The sequence below is a fragment of the Hemicordylus capensis genome, chromosome 1 (genome assembly GCF_027244095.1).
Source record: "Hemicordylus capensis ecotype Gifberg chromosome 1, rHemCap1.1.pri, whole genome shotgun sequence".
In the NCBI taxonomy this organism is placed as follows: domain Eukaryota; kingdom Metazoa; phylum Chordata; class Lepidosauria; order Squamata; family Cordylidae; genus Hemicordylus; species Hemicordylus capensis.
In genome coordinates this window covers 100306053-100326326 of record NC_069657.1, presented here as the reverse complement: position 1 = coordinate 100326326, position 20274 = coordinate 100306053, and the positions used below count along the sequence as shown (strand labels likewise).

The 20274-nt window shown below is 41.0% G+C and overlaps 2 protein-coding genes across 2 annotated transcripts in view; one reads left to right on the top strand and one right to left on the bottom strand.

Moving 5' to 3' along the window:
* CSRP3 (cysteine and glycine rich protein 3) overlaps positions 1-10133 on the top strand; it is a 39899-nt gene extending 29766 nt beyond the window's left edge. Inside the window, exon 6 of the mRNA XM_053284557.1 lies at positions 9952-10133. Within this exon, the coding sequence (XP_053140532.1) occupies positions 9952-9986 (35 nt within the window). The 3' untranslated portion in view covers positions 9987-10133. The remainder of the gene's footprint in view (positions 1-9951) is intronic.
* The window catches only part of ZDHHC13 (zinc finger DHHC-type palmitoyltransferase 13), a 47818-nt gene that overhangs the window by 1409 nt on the left and 26135 nt on the right, over positions 1-20274 (bottom strand). Inside the window, exons 7-16 of the mRNA XM_053284558.1 lie at positions 15257-15419; positions 12654-12779; positions 11493-11626; positions 9960-10069; positions 7154-7269; positions 6193-6255; positions 4911-5004; positions 4173-4256; positions 3470-3627; positions 1457-1554 (exon numbers count right to left, since the gene is read on the bottom strand). Of these exons, the coding sequence (XP_053140533.1) occupies positions 1457-1554; positions 3470-3627; positions 4173-4256; positions 4911-5004; positions 6193-6255; positions 7154-7269; positions 9960-10069; positions 11493-11626; positions 12654-12779; positions 15257-15419 (1146 nt within the window). The remainder of the gene's footprint in view (positions 1-1456; positions 1555-3469; positions 3628-4172; positions 4257-4910; positions 5005-6192; positions 6256-7153; positions 7270-9959; positions 10070-11492; positions 11627-12653; positions 12780-15256; positions 15420-20274) is intronic.

Below are 20274 nucleotides of genomic sequence, written 5' to 3'. Positions count from 1 at the left end.
GCACAATAAGTTGCATATGAAAAACTCTTATAGTACAGAAAATTACAAAAGCTATTTGTTGTACCCTGGGAAGAAGTCCATTTGGGTAGGGGATGCAAGCATGGGATCCCTTCCTGTACAAATCCCTTAGTACAGGTAAAGGAGTCCAACTTAAGATGCAGGTGTTAGAACGCAGGAACATAGGAAGCTGCCATATACTGAGTCAGACCATTGGTCTAACTAGCTCAGTATTGTCTACAAAGACTGGCCATGGCTTCTCCAAAGTTGCAGGCAGGAATCTCTCTCAGGCCTACCTTGGAGAAGCCAGCGGAGGAACTTGAAACCTTCTGCTCTTCCCAGAGTGGCTCCATCCCCTGAGGGGAATATCTTACAGTGCTCACACTTCTAGTCTCCCATTCATATGCAACCAGGGCAAACCTTGCTTAGCTAAGGAGACAAGTCATACTTGCTACCACAAGACCATTTCTCCTCTCTTACATTGCTTGTGCATATCCTTCAGCTGCCCAGTAGGGAACAAGAGTGGATCTAGATGAATGGCACTCTCATTTCTCAACACTATTGTAAATTAACACTGATGTTAAGACCTGCACCAGTGTCACTTTTAAAAGATTAGATGGATGTCCTTGTCATGTCTTGGGAGTGAAGCAAGCATGAAATTGACAGTCTCCTAGATGTTCAAAAGGAATACCTGTCACTTCGCAGGAGAGCCACCCTGACAGAATTTGAAACATGCTGCTACAAAAAACAGAGCTTCTAATGAGCTCTGCAACTTTTGTGCAGGGATGCCCGAGGGATTATGAGATACTTAAGAGCATCCTGTATTTAATGGCAAGTTACTCAACCATGCTCTATTGTGAACTGCACCTTAAACACGCAGATTATACCTAAGTATTTACCAAAGTAACTAGTTGGCATAAGACTATTTAAGTAACTACAGGAGGTGAAATTAGTTATAGCAGTTTTTTAAGCAGCGTTTGTTAGTGGGTATCATTGTGATGGAAAGATAGCATAAATACTTTGGATAAAAATAAATATTGGTCAATATTGGACTCAGACCAAGATTGCAGCATAGCAGCCTTGGTGGTTGGCTGAACTGGAGCCAAGCAGCATTGCTTCTCCACTATAACATAACTTGAAGGAAGTGTCTGGCCATCTTTCTGCCACTGATTTATTTTTTAACTCTATGTGCAAAGGTAGCTGAATATTTGGCAATGCTAGCTCTGTGTGTGTGTGTGTGTGTGTGTGTGTGTGTGTGTGTGTGTGTGTGTGTATGTGTGTGTGTGTGTGTATACACAAACACACATGTGCTTTATATAAAGTGCACAAACATACATGCCACAGAAAAACTGCAATCAGAACCCCAAGTCCCTTTATATATGCAATTGGTAGCAGCCAGCAAAAACAGGAGTATTTTTATGGGTTTTTTTAAAAAGACATCTTTCCAACAACGACTTACTTATATGGAGTTTTCCTCAGTGAAACAGGATGTTTTGAACGCTTGCTTTGTTTCCAGAGGGTAATCCTTTCCTGTGAGGTCAATCCAAGAAATGCAATCTTGAAAGAGAAGGGGGCAGGGTGGGGTGGGGAGACAATGGTATCTGAATGCCAATTCCATAATACTATTGAAAGAAATTATGCACCATCTGAAATGTCAAAGGTATCTAACACAATATTTTCCTGCATTCTAAACAAGCCACATGAAACAAAACCTTTGTGAGTATGTATGTTAGATGCATGACTAATACAGTGAAAGACTGAGACAGAGACAATACTAAAATTAATCCTGAAGTATGGACAGAGGACTAAAGGGCAATCCAATCAAAGTGCAATCCTTGAAACAGTCTCTTTTAGGAACGTATCTGCTAACTTATAATTATAGAGTGTCTGCAAAATAGGGATGTGCATGGAACTGGGCGGGGGAAGTTCAAAGGAAGGGGAGGGGTTGGCTTTAAGGGCGGGGAAGGGTGCACTTACTCCTCCCTCCACTTTCCCCCCACCGGCGCTCCACTGAAAACTGGTCCGGCGGGGCGGCAGCGAACCTTCCTTCTGCCCCGTCGGACTGGAAGTACCCAGTGTGGCTGCTGAACCATAGTGGCTGAAATCTATTCCACTAGAACGGTGCATTCAGTCATTGCTCCATATGTGGAGGGAAGATGGGTATACCTCACAAGCATCCAATGTAAAAGGGGAGAAGGGGATTTCTCAGGTAGATCTCAGACCTGCTGGGAATGCCTGTCCATGGAAGAGTGCTGCACAGCTCCCCACCTTTCAACAAACTCATGGTGTTCTGTACTCTCCCCTTGGTCAGGGCCAGCAAACAATGTGTACACAAAATGAAAGTGCTGCAAATGCTATCATTCTATCCTTAGAGCAAACTCTTCTAACTAGCTCATGAAAGGGAAACAAAAAAGAAGCACATTGAATTCATCTCGTTTGACCGTCACTTCTGCATACCAAATAGAGTTCATTCATGCTATCTGTATCAAATGTAAACGAATGAGCTAAGTTTTTCTTTCTGATCTGTACAAGTGCTGCTCATTCCCTTTTCAATAACTGAGTTTTGACTAAAAACAAGACACATAAGTGACTATTTCTGGAGCCAAGCCATTACTCTCAGTTTGTAATAACACTGAAAAGCAAAAAAAGAGGCTTATTACTTGCAGTCAGTTAACTCGAAAGGTCAGGGAGGGTTTAACATAGAATAATGATGCACAGCTGAGCTACAGGACAGTTTTCAGTTCAGCACTAATCACAGAATTGGTCAAGAATCATTATCCACACCATCTTTTTAGATATTGCCACCAGGACTGTTTTTTGGTCCCAGGGCCTTCCCTCAGAATGCTAAAACTCTCTCAACAACAAACCTTTCTACACATTGGGATGAAACTGACTGCCCAAACTTCAGCAGCCAGTTTCCTGACACGGGCTTGTGGGGCTATAACAAAGCAACATCCTCAACCTGGAAGTGGTGCTATGAAGAGTCAATGGAGTAGGGGCTAAACCAGTGCAAGGGCTCTTCGGCTAAGAGAGCAGTCCTCCGCCTTTCCCAAAGCTGCATAAGCAGAATGCATCGGACAACTGTGCTGCAGAGACACACTAAGGCAAGACGGACACAGCACTCACAGCTGCTGCACTGACTGTAAGGCTGGGTCTTAGTCCTCTCTTTGATGCAAATTTGGCCCTTATGCTGGTGCTGAGACCACACTGTCCAATCCTCTGAGCTTTTGTGCTTCCACAGAGGTTTAGGGGTCTGAAGCCTAACATTTCCAACAGCAAAAGCCATCCCAATCGTCTACTGATTTGCAGAGACAATCTTGAGTGGTATTTGAACTGTGGGTTAGATACACTTCAAACTGAGGTTCATGACTGAGATGTTAAGCATGGGCGACACAAAAAATATGCTTCTGAGGAGGTATCATGAAGCACAATGCTTAAATGGAACAGACATCAAATAAAAGCAAAATAGTACCTGATAAAGCTGAAGGATTAGCAACAATGTAGCCCATGAAGTATGAAAAGATATGAGTGTGAAAATGTACACCACCCATGGAGAACAAGACACTATCTCTGTGAAGAAAGTCCATGCTCCATCTTGTTGATATGATGCTGAACAGTGTTCTGACCAATCTGAGAGAGGGAATTTTTTTATTTTAAATAAAGATTGCCTTGAACAGAATACAGTGCACTATCTTGAAGACTCATTGTGTAAGTTTATCATAAGAGTGTTGTCTGCATCCTCAATTACCAAGAGTATTACCGACAGTCAATTACCAACAATAAGCTTAGCTTATTGATAAATATGGATTGCAGTCTCCTCACTGTGCCAGGATTAATTTGTGGTAGAACGCCTTGAAAATAAAACCTAATCCAGAGAACCTGTTCTACATGCACAAGTTTTCCCTAATCAAACGTAATAGCCTCTATGTGTTCTACTGCCTCTTTCATGACTAAACTGAGTTTTATGCCAGAAACTGGACTTCTTACATACAGAAACACACAATTTTCTTCTGCTCACCACCATTCATATACCAGACTAGAACTTCATTTTCCTAACATTTTAGCTGAAGCATGATATGGTATCACTTTCTAAATAAACTACTACACGTACAATGCTAGGAACCAAATACAGCAGTTTCTAGAAAACTAGTGAAATAAGAGCTAGGAATACGTACATAGAATTGTTCCATATGTAGCCCAAACATTCACCATTGTCAGGAAAAAGAGAAACAGGACAAAATAACTATGGTTTCCAACACCTAGATTAGGAAGGGGGGGAAAACACCCAGTAAGAGTTCATTTATGTCACATTCACAAGACAATGTACACCCTACCTCTCCAAAAATTTAACTCATTGAAGATTTTTAAAAAAGAATTTACTAGAATAAAACTCTCTCTCAAAGGACTATTTGGCTGTTTTAGATCCCACACAAGTACATATAAGCCGAATTGGGTAGGGTGGTATAAAAATTCAATAAATAAATAAATAATAAATATAAACATTAAGAAAAATACAAAGTAACTGAAATGTCAGAATCCACTATTCTCAGTACAACAGGCTCAGATGTGGAAAAAGTATTAGTTGACATTCCTTCACATTGCATTCAATTACTAGCTTTATTCATGTCAAGTTCAATGTGCATATAATCTGTGTGCAGTTCATGCACACATCGATCTGTATACTCGAGGTTATTCACACATTACATTCAATATACATACAGTTCCTATCTGTGCCCTGCAGCGGAAGCACCTGTATTCAAGTTCACTATCAAAATGAACGTATGTGCAGTCATTCAGACAAACACTTGTACATGTGTACATATACCTGTAAGCACATATAACATAATATCTGAAACATTCTTTGTAAGCCCCCCCCCCCAACAAATAGTCCAGTTTTGCTAAAAGAAGCTTACCTACACACCGTCCAATCCAAATACAATGTTGGTCATATCTAGCTATACATGAATTGCAGGTGTGGCAGTGCATGGATCTCAAAGGTTTTTTCACCTAAGAATGCAGAGAGGGAAATTAACCTGTGATCCATACAAAATACACAAAGGTCTGTTTATTCATAATGCAAAATTAACATCAATAGGAGTCACCCTTGCATCTATGGCCAATCAAAAACCATGGTTCAGAGCCAGAGATGTCCATGTGCACATGCAAACTACTCTCAGGTGCATACTGGGGAAGGCAGCCCTTATGCTACAGGAGGTGCTGCTTCAGAGGGCCTTTCAAACTTTGGGAGAGCTCGGGAGGTGGGGAGGGATACTGCCAGAAGGGAAAAGCTGAAAAGCCCTCATGTGCAAGTTGAAGCAGTCACATACTTCTCTAGATCTAAGCCCTTATAATGTAATGGTTGCTTCAAACATGGATGCTCCCAGGCATCCAATTCTGTTCTGCTCTCCCTACTTTATTTATATCCCTAGCTACTATTACACATAGTTGAAAATATTTCCCTGCCCTGCCTCTTTACCATTGGCCATAGAGCGACTTGGCTCTCATGGCTGGAATGCAATCCACTTTTGTGACATTTGCAAGCTCTCCAAGTACAGTATTACAGGACTGGTTTGGATGATACCATCCCCACCCACGTGATTAGGAAGGGGATGCACTGAGAGACTGCATCCTCCGAGCATGTCCCAATGCCCTCCTGGCATGCCCCTTTATTGAGCACATATGTGTGGGAGGTTGTTCATTCAAAAGGCCCCTCTACATGTGCTGCAAATAGAAATATTTTCAGATGAACACCTCCCCACCTTGCGATAAAGGGATATGCCAGGAGAGTGTTGTGATATCCATTTTCTTTCGAATCACAGCAATGGGATTGTCCAAATCAACTCACAGTCAGTACATTTCAATTTAGTAAGCTTTAGTGATTGTGGCACAGTGACTTCCTGTACTCAACAAGTGTGACTGAAGCCCCACTGAAACAGCCAGCAAGAAAGCGAGGTCAAGAATTCCTGGGCTTTTGCTACAGCCCAACAGCTTCTGACCTCGCTTGTTTGCTGGCTGGTCTGCACACACAAACGTGAAAATGCAAAACGTGACAACCAAAGATAACTTTTTCTGCAAATCCTGTATACAGAAAAACAGGTTGCTCGCCTGTAACTTATGAATATGTCAAATTAAAGATATATGAATGCAGTTAACAACACTGAAATCAACACAACTACACAGTAAAGCCTGACTTACAAGACACGAGGTACAAAAGGTTCTGAAATCCAAGGAGGCAGATTCTGCAAGGGTAATAATATTCTGAAAGACAGATGATGTTTTAAAACATTTTTACATCTCATGGCTTCAGAGGTGTCACAACTTTTGTTTGAGGGGGTGAAATGAGGATCCTTGGCAACATCATTATGAGAGCTTACACTCACTTTTTATATCTTTCTGTAACAAAACATTGTGGATTGGGATAATCATCCATTTCAAAACATCCAAGACTATTCTAAACTAAACTCAGGTAGTTTCTTATTGCATTTGATTAGTATCAGAACATAAAAAACACCTATATGTACAGGATACTAGTTGCACATTGGCCACAGGGCAACTTTGAGAGGCAGAGCAAACATGAGATCTATTATGAGGGCACTTTTGGTTAGTGCATGTTGACTCTTAAAAACTGATCGCCCCACCCATCCTCACCTGCTTTTTCATTTTAACCTCTTAAATTCCCCCATCTTTACTCCCTTCTTGTTTTCATCATGGTATCGGATAAACATCCTCTTCCCTTTCCCAGCTCTTTGTGCTTCAATTTTTTTGTGGGCAAGAATTCTAGTTTTTCCAAATATTGTCCTACATTTCAAGTGCTTTGAAAAATATTGAGCAATTATGATGCAAGCTTTTTCCTAAGGACAGCAAAGAAGACTCTCATCAGAAGTAATATCTTGCCTACTTCTAGGGCTGCTATTTGCTCAAACCATGTAATATAAGAGGATCATCATTACAATGAACATAACCATGCAATGCAAATAACTATCAAGAAACTGGAAGTTACTTTCAATATGGCAATGCTCCTAGAGTTCTTTGACGTGTGACAAACATAAGTATCAAGTGCCTATTTTCTTGAAGTAGTCCCTATTTTCTGTGCTGCACTTTCACCCTCACTACTTTCCCCCAATTCTGTTATGGGCAAGCATTCCATGAGACCTACCATTTTTCTCTCTTCTTCTGTGGTCTTTATGTACCCAGGATCAGTTCTGACAGTTTTGTAGAAATAATACAGAAGACCCACCATGCCACCAAAGAAAGGAAGCTGAGAAACAGTGTCTGAAAAATGTAACCTCAGTTAAGGAATATGTTTTCACAGGTATGAATCTGAAACAAAATGTTGCATTATATCTCTAGTGTGAATAATGTGATTGTGTGTGTATTCATGTGCACAGAGTAACTGTGCAGCCTCCCCCTCCAGTCCTCAGGAGAGTTCACACATGTACAGCTGCGGTGTGTGTGGGGTGGTGGGGGTGGTGTGTTAACCCACCACACTAAAAGCTTGAATGTGTCAAACCTTTGCCCCTCGGTAACAATGAATGGATGCCAGTGAAAGATAAGGCAAGTTCAGCAATTTCAAAGATGAAATTAATGTTTTTCAAGTGATTACACCTAAATAGTGTGTGAGAGGGTATACATGTTTTATAGATTTATTGAGCATTCCAATTAAAAGTTGTATCCCACATAAAGCTTTGAATTTATTTCAGTATAACAATTAAAGCACATGATGTGTCTTTATTGATTCCTCCCCGCACCCGCCTCATCAAATATTTCAATTACTTGGATACTTGAAAAACTCATGAGATACAGTGTAGGAAGTTAACATTGTGGAGTTGTTCTTTTTTTAACTGAATAAATAGGTCCAGCAACATGCCAAATCAGATTATACTCTATTTTGAGCATCAGAAAAATGTGTATAGTAATTTATGAAGAAAAAATTAATGCAAATTTATGCAAGTGGGAGGGAAATTTGCATGATAAAGTTTTCCAATTCAAAAATTTCAAAAAAAAACCTCCCGCATCTTTGTTGACATCTTCAGAAGATGAATAATGTCATGACTGATTATTTAACACCTGAAACAGAGGGCTACATCCTCCTCCTCCTCAACACTTGTTTTGTAAAATGACTTCAAAGTCATACTGCAAAAACAGCAGCACTATCACGAAACCTCTTTCTTTGGAGCCAGGCAAATATATGCATGCATCCCTACTTGGAATACACCCAAGCAGTTCACAGGAATTAATTGATTAATGAGATCTCATTAGGAACCATACAAAAGAAAATGCCATTTCAGGGATAAAGTAATTAACAATGAAGTACTATTAGTACTAGAAGAGATTAAAGCTGGCTTAAAACCGTAATTATTTTTACTTACAACTCTCTTTCTACTGTTATCCTTTTTTTTAGAAAAATAGTTCTATAATCAGAAAAATAAAGCCTTCATTGTAGTCATGAGACAGGATAAACAGCACCTAATACAAGCAAATACAAAGACCATAGGAACATAGGAAGCTGCACTGAGTCAGACCTTTGGTCTATCTAGCTCAGTATTGTCTTCACAGACTGGCAGCGGCTTCTCCAAGGTTGCAGGCAGGAATCTCTCTCAGCCCTCTCTCTCTCAGCCCTATCTTGGAGAAGCCAGAGAGGGAACTTTGAAATCTTCTGCTCTTCCCAGAACAGCTCCATCCCCTGAGGGGAATATCTTACAGTGCTCATACTTCTAGTCTCCCTTTCATATGCAACCAGGGCAGACCCTGCTTAGCTAAGGGGACAAGTCATGCTTGCTACCACAAGAGAAGGACAAATTAAGGGTTATTTGGAAATCTTCTTGGTAAATATGCTACCTCAATTTTATTTATTTATTTTTACATTCTATATCCTGCTCTTCCTCCAAGGAGCCCATAGTAGTGCACTACTACATACTTAAGTTTTTCCTCAAAACAACCTTGTGACGTAGGTTAGGCTGAGAGAGAAGTGACTGGCTCAAAGTCACCCAGCAAGTATCATGGCTGAATGGGGATTTGAACTCGGGTCTCCCCGGTCCTAGTCCAGCACAACACCCCCACCAAAAAAAAACCCAACTAAAAAAAGAAAAACCCACCAAAAATATGTTGTGTTATTTTATTTTTTAACACAGCTAGTATAGGTCCCATTATTTATACCAACTTTTGAATTGTTTTTTGAAAGTCACTTCATAAAATGTACTATCTTGTGTTAAATAATTTTGTGTATGCAACAGAGCATCTGTGCAAAAAGCTAACTTGATTTACCTCAGCTTACTTGATAGCTACCTCTGCCAAGTCCTCACTAATCACATAACCTTGATTAACCCTCATAAAATAACTCTAAAGTTTCATTGCTAGGTTTTTGTAAAAAGTCATATTTTGAAATTAAGAAGCTGACGTGTAAAGCAGAGTTCTTCATTGTAAGATCCAGCAGCCAGTGGCAACCCCTATCAACCCTAAGTGCTGCTCCCTAACTAATTGTTTATTGGGCCTATGAAGAACTTCAGATAAAGCTGAATGCTCTGTGAAGTCCCACTGGCACCAGGCAGAGACTAGCATTCCCACTGTGCAGTGCTGCACTTTTCCCAGTGCCGGGGGGCTCCTTTAAGGGAAACAGAGCCCTCTGGAGACCCTGCACCATCTTGGAAGTAATGCACAGATTGCTGGAAAGTGTAACCCTTCCCAGTGCTTTCCTCCTAGAGCTCTTAAGAGAGGGTTCCGTCTCTCTTAGAGGGCCCACACAGAACTGAGAAAAGTGCAGTAGTGTGAGGAGGTCAGCACAGTGGGAAATGGCTCTTACATTGAAGGCTTTTTGCCAAAATGGCCCCCACTTGAAAAACAGTGGAGATCACTGCTGTAAAGCTTCAACAATCAGAATTTATACAAGCTTGTAATGGAAGTCAGGCATATTAGCATCTATAAGAATAAGACATGTGTTTATTTCCTATGGTTTAGCAAAACACAAAGGATATCGGGCAGGAACCAGATGAAACAGGTCACAGATATCCAGAAGATGGAGCCAAGCACAAATGCTACTGGAAAGTATTTTAGTTTGTTGAGCCCTATGAACTGTCTGAAAAGGAAAATTATAAGAGACAAAATTATCTTCCATACACACATTAAAAAATAGCAAAGTATATTTCTGGCTGAGAAGATATTTTATTTATATTGTTTTTAAATATTTTAATTAGTTTTAAATAGTTTTGAACTGTTTAAAAATGTTTTTTATTTTGTTTTAAGCAGTGTATTTCAAATGGTGTTTGTATGTTTTTTAAACTTATTGTGCACTGCCCAGGGCTTTTGGATGAGGTGGTCTAGAAATAAAATGAAATGAAACAAAACGAAACGAAACGAAATAAATGAAGTTGGATAGTGTGAAGACACCGGGTAGAATCCAAATTCTTGTATGGGGAAAACATACAAGAGAACCCTTTTAATCATGGACTCAGTATCTGCAGTTTTGCATATCTGAGGTTAGGTAATTGACACCTGACCTTGGCATACGTTGGGGGGAAATGGCTAAAAATGGGTTAATCTTGCATATATGCAGGTCGGGGGTGGCCACTGACTGGAAATGACCTTGGAGACTACCATTTTGAGATCTAGAGCCTCAAAATGGTTCCTTTTAAAAATGGGGGGGACCACGATTTTTGGCCGATTTTTTTACTATTCGAAGGCACTGCTGGGGACCCGTGAAGCATGATAGGCCACCTCCCCCCACATTTAAAGGGCCATTTCCCCCTCTCTTTTTTGCCATTTTCCTGACCTCCAGGAACCTAATCCCCACATTTGCATTGGCCCAATGCCTCTGTATTCACAGTTTCCGCATCCGTAGTAGGAGCAGAGAATAGAACCCGCGCAAATACAGAGGTTCTCTTGTATACAGGAATCACGGTTGCTTTAGAAAATGCCTGAAACCTCTATTTCACACACAACTATTTTATATTCCAGTAATTCAGCTTGGGTATATGCAATGGGAAGTAACAATGGGTTGTGTTCCCTAGAAACCTGTACAATAGATGTGCATTCAAATAATGTAATGTGGGACTGTCACATGACAATCTACGTGCATCCAGGTTTCATACATTTTCCTGCATGGAAGTTTCTTCTATGTATGAAAATCATAATGAATGGCAGCCCCCATGCCCACCCCATTATTTAATTCCCATTAAAATCAACAGAACTCAACTGCAGAGAAATGTAGAAACTGTTGGTTTGGGCCCAGTTCCCAAGGTTTGTTGGATCACAAAGCCATATACTGGTGTGAAATGGGCCTTTCCTGCCATGCAAATACTATATGCTGCCAAAAAAAGGTTATTTTAAATAGTTCCAATAACCGGGGGGGGGGGGATCACATCATGTTTTCAATTTAACCTCCCCCCCCCCATGTTTTAAACTAAAATATATGCTCTCTGGACTTCCAGAAACAAATACTAAAAATCAAAACACAATTTTTCTCAAGTAGAAATAACCACAAGGAAGCTAGGTGCACATACCTTGCAAACAGGGATATGATAATAAATATGAAGGCTAGCAAGCTTCCTTTCAAAAGCCAAGAATCAGAATTTAAATCTATTACATATCCTATTGCCCATATCAGTGTCAATGATGATACCAGCAAAAGCAAGAACTGCAATGAAAAAAAGAAAAAATAGGCTTGATTACAACACAGAATGGAAGAAACAAAATGAGAAGAAAACACACCAAAAAAAGGCTGCTGAAGAAAGGGTCTTGCAGATAAGCACAGGAATCCTTGAAGCAGTCCTGCCTGCTAATTTTGAAGCAGTGCCAATTAGACAACAGGCATCTCTCATGTCAAGAATGTTCCTTCACATTCCAGCTCTGCTTTTTTTCCTGATTGATGGGAATAACAGTTGAGAAGCAACTATTGCCCTCCTTCTGTAACCCCAAAATAGATCTTTTTAAAAAATTATGCAGAATATGATAACTTAAAAAAATTTTTTTTGAGCTATCACCACAAGTTTAACAATATGTTTAGACTCGTTTGTGAAATTCAGGCCTCTCCCCCAGTTATCTTATTGATTTCCAGTGACACAGTGGTGCTTTGATGGAGAAAGCACAGCTGGTGGAATTTTCCCTTCAATATCACTGCTAAAGTGCTGCGACCATTATGAGTGAGCCCAGCAACTGGTGCCCCCCGTCCCTCCCCGCTCCTCCCTCCCCTGTTGCGGCTCTCCCTGCAATCAGCCACACATTTCCATTCCCAGTGAGCTTCCCATCCCCTTCTGGCCACACACAGCTGACATGCCCCAAAGAAAGGCTGAAGAAGATACCAAGCTGCAGCAGAGATCAGCAAGGTCATCTAGAAATCTTGCTCCTCCAAAGCCGGAAGCGAACCCTCAAAAGGCAGCTCCAAAGAAGGGTGAGAAGGTACGCAAAGTGAAAACTGATCTAAGCAAGGATGGAAACAACCCCTGCAGAAAATCACAACAAAAAGCTGAAAGTGAAGATACTATCCTGCCTTTAAATATCATTTTATTTTGTTTTGTTGTTGTTATTGATGCTGGCTGTTTATCCCTTTGAGGTTTTGGGAAAGCAGTATAAAAAGTAATATCTGTGTGAATTTGGAAGCACAACCGACTCAAATGCATTTTATCTTTAAGTGCACTGTTGCGTTCCAAGATTTGCATCAGTACCTCATTGTTTCCCAGTATCCTCAGAAACCTGGAAGTTTTTCTGGCTCTCATAGTTTCTTCTTCAACAAGCAAGTGAATAATTAAGCGATTTTGAATTTGATGAGCAAGGTCAAGTGGTGTGTCGCCCTTTAACAAAACACAAGTATTTTAAAAACCAAGACAAATTAGGAAAAGGTCAACATGGTTAAGGGGTTCCTTCATTTTAAAATCCAATTACCTGCCTAGTTTCAAGACTTTTATTTCAGATAGGGCTATTCTAAAGCAACTTCACAAAACACAATCTTATGTTTGCAATACAAGCTGACATGCCCATAAAAATATTTAAAACTTTAATGTGGAAAAGGAGTATGGATATGTGGAAAACTTTAATGTGGAAAAGGAGTAAGGATATGTTTATGCAATGAATCCAATTAAGATAAATTAATGGCCCTAATTATAAATGGATTTGAATAACTGCAGATATATCTCTAAGCAAAGTTAAAATTAAGCAGCATTATAAATTCAGGGGATGTACCAGAAAAATCACACAGGAAGATTTTTTAAAGAATTCTATAATATAACATATAAGTAAAATAAAAAGGAGTAGTCTTTTCTTATATGCTTTCACCATAGATGCATGCTTAAAGATCAAAACGTTATACTAATGTTTATGGTATACTAACATTTCTGGTTTGATTATGGTGAAATGATTAATGTCACAATCTCACTTTATTCAGTTACTATGTATTGAACATAGTTAACTATTCACATATTGGGCACCTTAAGAAGGGACTTATTTTGAAAGAAAATGCAAGCTCTGTCTATCCCTGTCCTCCACAATAACTATTTATTTTCTCCACCCATATTCTTTTTTTTTCTGAGAGAATAAGCAAGGCACATATATTTCTTAAAATTAAAAATAATATTAACTAGCAGGAGGGATTCAGAAAGCTGGCTTATTAACAGAAGATTGCCATTCATATCTGATTCAAAAATGGCTTGTTACGGAGGATACAGCTGCTGTTTAAGAAACACCAAAGCCCACTTGGTCATACAGAATTAGCCATGTAGTTCTTTGGAGCCCAGCCAACATGCATTTGGCACTTCAAACCCTACAAAATGTTTACATGTATTATCTCAGTAATCCTCACCACTCTGCAATTTTTTTTAATTATCCCCATATTGAAAATGGGAGGGGCTGAGACCAAGAGAAAATGGCTTGCCCAAGGTCATTTAATGAGCTTATGGTCAAGGCAAGATTTGAGTTAAGGACATCCTGACTGATGTTCTTAGCCACTATGCCACACCAGCTCTCAATTGGGTCTAACAATTAGCTTAGGCTTTTATTTTATAATAATTTTTATATTATCCTCTCTAATAAAACGCTTGGTGTCCGTCCGTGGACGGACACCAAGCGTGTGTCCGTGCCTCCCTGCCCTGTTCTGCGCCTGCGCGAAGCGCAGGCGCAGAACAGGGCAAGGGAGACACGCTCGCCGGTACCCGGCAGCCATCTTGGGCGGCCAGAAGCGGCCGCCCCGAAGAAGCCGGAAAACCGGCGCTGGGGTAAACTGGGCGAGGCAGCGGCGGAGCCGCTGCCTCGGCCAAAAGAGACGGAGGCCGGGGGCGGAGCGGAGGCCACTTAAATATTTTTTAAAAGGCACCCGCAGCCGACGCCGCCGACCCTCCCTCCCAGCTGACCCCCCCCATTAAGGGCCAAATCGGCCCAGCCACTTGCCCCCACAGCTTCTGCCGCCGACCAACCGCCCGCCCACCCAGCTGCCGATACCTCCTTGCTCCCGGAACACGTCCTCCGCTTGATCCGCTGCTCGATTAACAGAAGGAGAGAGGTGCTCGCATGCGGAGCTCCACTCTCTTTAAAGTCTCTTCCCGAACTGGCGCTTTGCGTCCTTGCCGCCCAAACCGCCAGTTCAGGAAGAGACTTTAAAGAGAGTGGAGCTCTGCATGCGAGCACCTCTCTCCTTCTGTTAATCGAGCAGCGGATCAAGCGGAGGACGTGTTCCGGGAGCAAGGAGGTATCGGCAGCTGGGTGGGCGGGCGGTTGGTCGGCGGCGGAAGCTGCGGGGGCAAGTGGCTGGGCCGATTTGGCCCTTAATGAGGGAGGGAGGGGGAATGGCAGCGGGGGGACAGGAGAGCCGTTACTAGGGCCCGTTGTTCAACGGGCCAAAATTAACTAGTATTTTATAATATATTATATTTTATATAATATAATATAATATAATATAATATAATATAATATAATATAATATAATATAATATAATATAATATATTATATTATATTATATTATATTTTATAATAAAAGCTTAGGCTTTTATTCTTTTTAGTACCTCTAAAAGGATAAAAGACAAGAATTCCTAAGCCTACAATGGGATTTATACAGGCCATGTACCCAGACACACAACTGCGAACTGACAATACTCTCATCTATAATTTAGGAAAGTCATCAAACACTTCTTGTGGTTAATGTAGCTCTTTGCTTTGAAGCAGAACCAAAGATTCTTTTCCTTTAAGGGAAAAAAGATGTAGCCCTAAAGCTGTACTTTGAAAATTATCTTGTGATTTTACTAGCCTGGATAATCTTTAGCAAGGAAAACTAAATCAGACCTTGGCATTTTTGATGTCCAAACTAGACCCAGCTTCCAGCAACAGATCTACAGCACTAACATTTCCAGCTACAACAGCCCAATGCAAAGCAGTGTTCCTCTCTCCATTGTCTACAGCATTAAGAGAAGGATTCAGCTTTAACAGAAAACGAGTGGGCTCCACCCTAGATACAAAAACAAAGAAGACATTAACAAAGAGAAGACACCTCACTTTTTAAAAGAATTAGTAAAAGAATCACTTGTTAAAAGAATGTTGACAATTTTAACAACTGTAACCCTAGCAGGCTGATATTTAGAAAAAATCCATAAGGGTAGGCATGTTAATCAGTTTCAGCAAACACAACTCAGGGTCAAAACAGTCTAGACTTCGGAGATCAACATTAGCATCTCCTGATGTTTCTATTTTTAGTCCGTTTAGTTAATTTTTGAGATGGGGAGTTGGGGACTAATTCAGGTGGATGTCATGAAAACTGCTCCTAAAAGGGCAACTTATTTTTGCTTCTGCATTTAATATTTCTCACTTGCTGTGTACAGTCATAGTTACAACTCTAGTGGTGGGAAGGTTAACCCACCTGCAAGAGCCACCAAATAACTTCTCAGCCAGCAAAGCAATATGTGTATGTGGATTTCTTCACTTAAATGAACAGGAGCAACCCATATTTTTCAGGCAACCTGTGTATGCACATCTGAGCACAGAGAGATGTCAAGATGAAGACACATTAATCTGGCAATGCATTGGCCACAGTAGAAAAGAGACTGCAAAGCATGCTCCTTCTCTGAAAATATATTGTACTTTGCATCCTAAAAGCCAGATGAATATATTGCCATAGCTTCCACTGAAATCATTAGGCCCATTAATTCAATTCAAGAGCACTGAAATTATTAGGGGGTAAGAAAATGCAGTGTAAGGGTGGTACATACAAGTAAACAGAAACAACATTCTCAGTGTGACTATGCCTTTGATCAAAGTAGTAGTTTGAAGTACTGCTTTAAAAAAAGCCTCTCTCAATATTAACAATTCAGTTTCACAAAAGGTCATAGGTCATAATGCAAGATGTAGTTTATTTTTAAAAAAGTGTTCACCCCAAGAGTGCTCTGTAAATGAACCAAGACTATTTTAATTAGAATAAGTTCTATCATAAAAAATACTGAGACTAATATCTCAGGGCTTTGGAATATGCTCCCTGATGAAATAAGAGCATCTCCTTCTCTGTTTGTTTTCAGGAAGAACCTCAAGACTGTCCTGTTTTCTCAGGCTTTTAATTAGAATTAATTTTAATAATTTTAAAAACTTGTTTTAATAATTATTTTATTTTATTGTTTTTATTGTCATGTATTTTAATTTGTGACCTCTCAATATTTTCAGTTTTGTACACCACTTAGAGATATACATATCAGGTGGTATACAAATATGATAAATAAATAAATAAATAAATGTCTGAAAAATACATAGCGCAATACCCAATTTAAAGGAGCAGGAATTGTTTTAAAAGGTGTGGTTTAACTAAAAAACAATGAGCTAAAAATGTTTACATTCTCATTTTAATGTTTCTCATTCACTTCCTGATTATTCTTACAAATTTAACTCTGAATGAAACATGTTCTCCTTTCCAGCAAATTCGATTGCCAGGAACCAAGGACAGTTCCCCCCACACCTGCAGTAGTACCATAGGTCTAGATCAGGCCTGCACAACATGCGGCCCGGGGGCCGGATGCGGCCCACGAGGCCTTTTTTCCTGGCCCCCGGGGCTATTTCCCCTTCCTCCTCCTGCTGCTTAACCACCACCCCCCCAATTCCAGCTGCTGTGCAGCTGAGGAGATGGCTGCGGTGGTGCGGGTGTTCTTCCTTACCCTCCCCCACGACAGCAGTGGTGCACAGCGGCAGAAACCAGAGTGACACTCGGGCCTGCCATTTGGCCCAGCGTTGCTTCCCAACTGCAAGGTGCGCTTGCACAGTTAAGTCTCTCTCTCTCTCTCTCTCTCTCTCTCTCTCTCTCTCTCAAGCCAAGCCTCCTGCTGCATCCTTTCCATCTTTCTTTCCCCTTCTCCCTTCTTTTCCAAAATTATGAGAAGAAGTTCTCTTCTATGTTTTGTGTGATGATTTGGCAGAGGTGGAAAGGAAGAACAATGCATTTTATTATGTATTTTGTACAGATTATATAATATTTATATTATTAGAATGAATTTTAATTCAACTTATTTCATATTAATTTAAATCAATCTTGGTCTGCCAGAACATCAAAAGTTAAATATTGATTAAATTCATTTTTAACTCATTTCTCTTTAATTTGGTTGATTGGTTGATATTAAGTGTTACTCTAATAATCAGCACCCTAGGAATTGACCTCAGCCCCCATGAACCAAGTCATGGTTGGTTTCGGCCCGCCAGGTCATTTGAGTTGTGCAGGCCTGGTCTAGATATTTCTCACCACGGAAATGCATCAGATCTTTAAGTGGGCACTAATTTAATTTATTTATTTATCTATCACATCTATGTTATCTATTTATTTATCTATCACATTTTTATACCGCCTGATACGCATATCTCTAGGCAGAGGAGAGCTGGTCTTGTGGTAGCAAGCATGACTTGATGACTTGTCCCCATAGCTAAGCAGGGTCTGCCCTGGTTGCATCTGAATGGGAGACTTGATGTGTGAGCACTGCAAGATATTTTCCTCAGGGGATGAAGCCGCTCTGGGAAGACCAGAAGGTTTCAAGTTCCCTCCCTGGCTTCTCCAAGATAGGGCTGAGAGAGATTCCTGCCTGCAACCTTGGAGAAGCTGCTGCCAGTCTATGAAGACAAGACTGAGCTAGATAGACCAATGATCTGACTCAGTATATGGCAGTTTCCTATGTTCCTAGGCAGTGTACAAAATTTTGTACACTAATGACCTACCTATTTTATGAGGCTTTTAACTAGTGACCAAAGACACGGCAATTTTTATTGGTTGTCATGGATGGACTTTTTAGTGTCAAGTTTTTATTGCTTTTTTATTGCTTTATGGTTGCTTTAGTTTTACTGCTGGTTGTATTGTGTCTCATTACAACTTTTGTATGCTGCTTATTATTGATCTTCTGTGTGCCACTTAAAAGACATTTTAAATGCAATAGGCATTAAGAAAAAGAAAAGAACATAAGAAAAGCCCTGCTAGAACAGGCCAAGGCCTATCCAGTCCAGTATCTTCCTTCACGCAATGGCCAACCAGGTGCATCTAGGAAGCCCATAAGCCAGGAAAAGAGGGAAACTGCCCCCTCACATTGTGGTTCCCAAGTAATAATTGGCACATAAGAAAAATTATGTACAAACATGAATGTGTACATAAGTTACAAACACTTAATAGAAATTATAAAAGGAAGACAAGCACTGTGAATAGCTTTATGAAAGTTCAACTTATGGGGCCCCATCACATTTTCCATAATAAAATGCCACATTCAGGAATTTACCTCATCATTGCTCTCGCAATAAACATATCATTTTCTATTTCTCCCCAAAATATGTGGTGAGCAGCTCTGTAACACAACAAGATTATGCCGCAATTCTAGGTATACTTCCCTGAGAGTAAGCCCCATTGAATATAGTAGGATTTATTTCCAAATAAGCATATATGCTGGGGCGGGGGGAGGTTGCTCAATTTTAAACTATTGATCTGGTAGAGATCAGTCTATAACCATTAGAATGGGTAATGCGCCTGCTCAGGACCCATGTGATAGCATGCTACAACTCATTGAGGCAACCAAGCCACCCCTACATGCCTTCAGCATCCTAATTAAAGGCAGGCTGGGTGCCATGTTCTTCAGTTCTTGGACGACCGCTGTGGAGGACGATCATCTGGAATCAGGTGAGTTTATCATCAAAGGAGAATAGCTTGCACACGCAATACACACACAGCATAGCAGTACTGCCGATTGGTGGTCTGGGAGGGTCTTATGGATAACTTGGCAAAGAGGCACCTTTTACCGTGGTAATTCTCTTTATTTAGCAGCGGGAGAGTAACTGACCCTGTCCACCCCCAGCACAGTACTTCCAGTGACTGTTGATGGTGTGTATCTTATGTTTCTTTTAGATTGTGAGCCCTTTGGGGACAGGGATCCATCTTATTTATTTATTATTTCTCTATGTAAACCGCCCTGAGCCATTTTTGGAAGGGCGGTATAGAAATCAAATTATTATTATTATTATTATTATTATATCGATGGATCTCTACCAGATCAGTAGTTACAGGTGAGCAACCTGTTTATCTGGATCGAGATCCATAAGAATGGGTGTTTAGCTAGCTACCCCTGGAGAAGAGTGAGGTAGTAGCTATTGCAACACCCGCTTGAAAACACTTCTCACAAAGGCTGTAAGGAGCCTTTTGCCAAAAAGCCAGCTCTATTCGGGGAGCGGGCGGCAGGCAAAAGGCTTCTTAAAGCCTTTTGCAGCAGCAGCAGCTCCGTTCGGGGAAGGGGCGGCAGGCAAAGGCTTCTTACAGCCTTTTGCAGCTACATGGGGAGGGGGCAGCAGGGGGATTTGACAGAGGAAACAACAAAACATAAAAGATCTGAGAGCCAACAACGCCGATCGCTTAAAGAAATAAGGGAAGTAAGGGCGCACACGCAGCCAAGCGGGGAAAGGGGCAGCAGGGAGATATCCTGCCGCCCCATAGCTAAAAGAAATATGGCCACTGCGGTTGGAAAGCGCGGGAGGGATAAGTAAACGCTCCCCCACCCTTAAAGGAACCACCCACCCCAGTGCCGGACCGCAGCTCCGCGGTTCCGTGCACACCGCTAGCTTTTTGCCTCCCCTCTGGGGGTCTCCTCGTAAGTAGTCATGGTGCGGAGCCACGCCGACTCATGATTTTTAAAACCAGGTTTGCTGAGCGTTCACTCCATAAACCTGGTTTAAGGGCAGGGGTAGTTAGGCGGGTGACCCTCTTGCAAACTACCAGGCTTGCAGCCGAGCCTGGTGGTTCACATGATGGGAGAAAATCGGGCTAGCCTCCGCTAGCTCGATTTTCTCCTATCATGTGAATAGCCTCC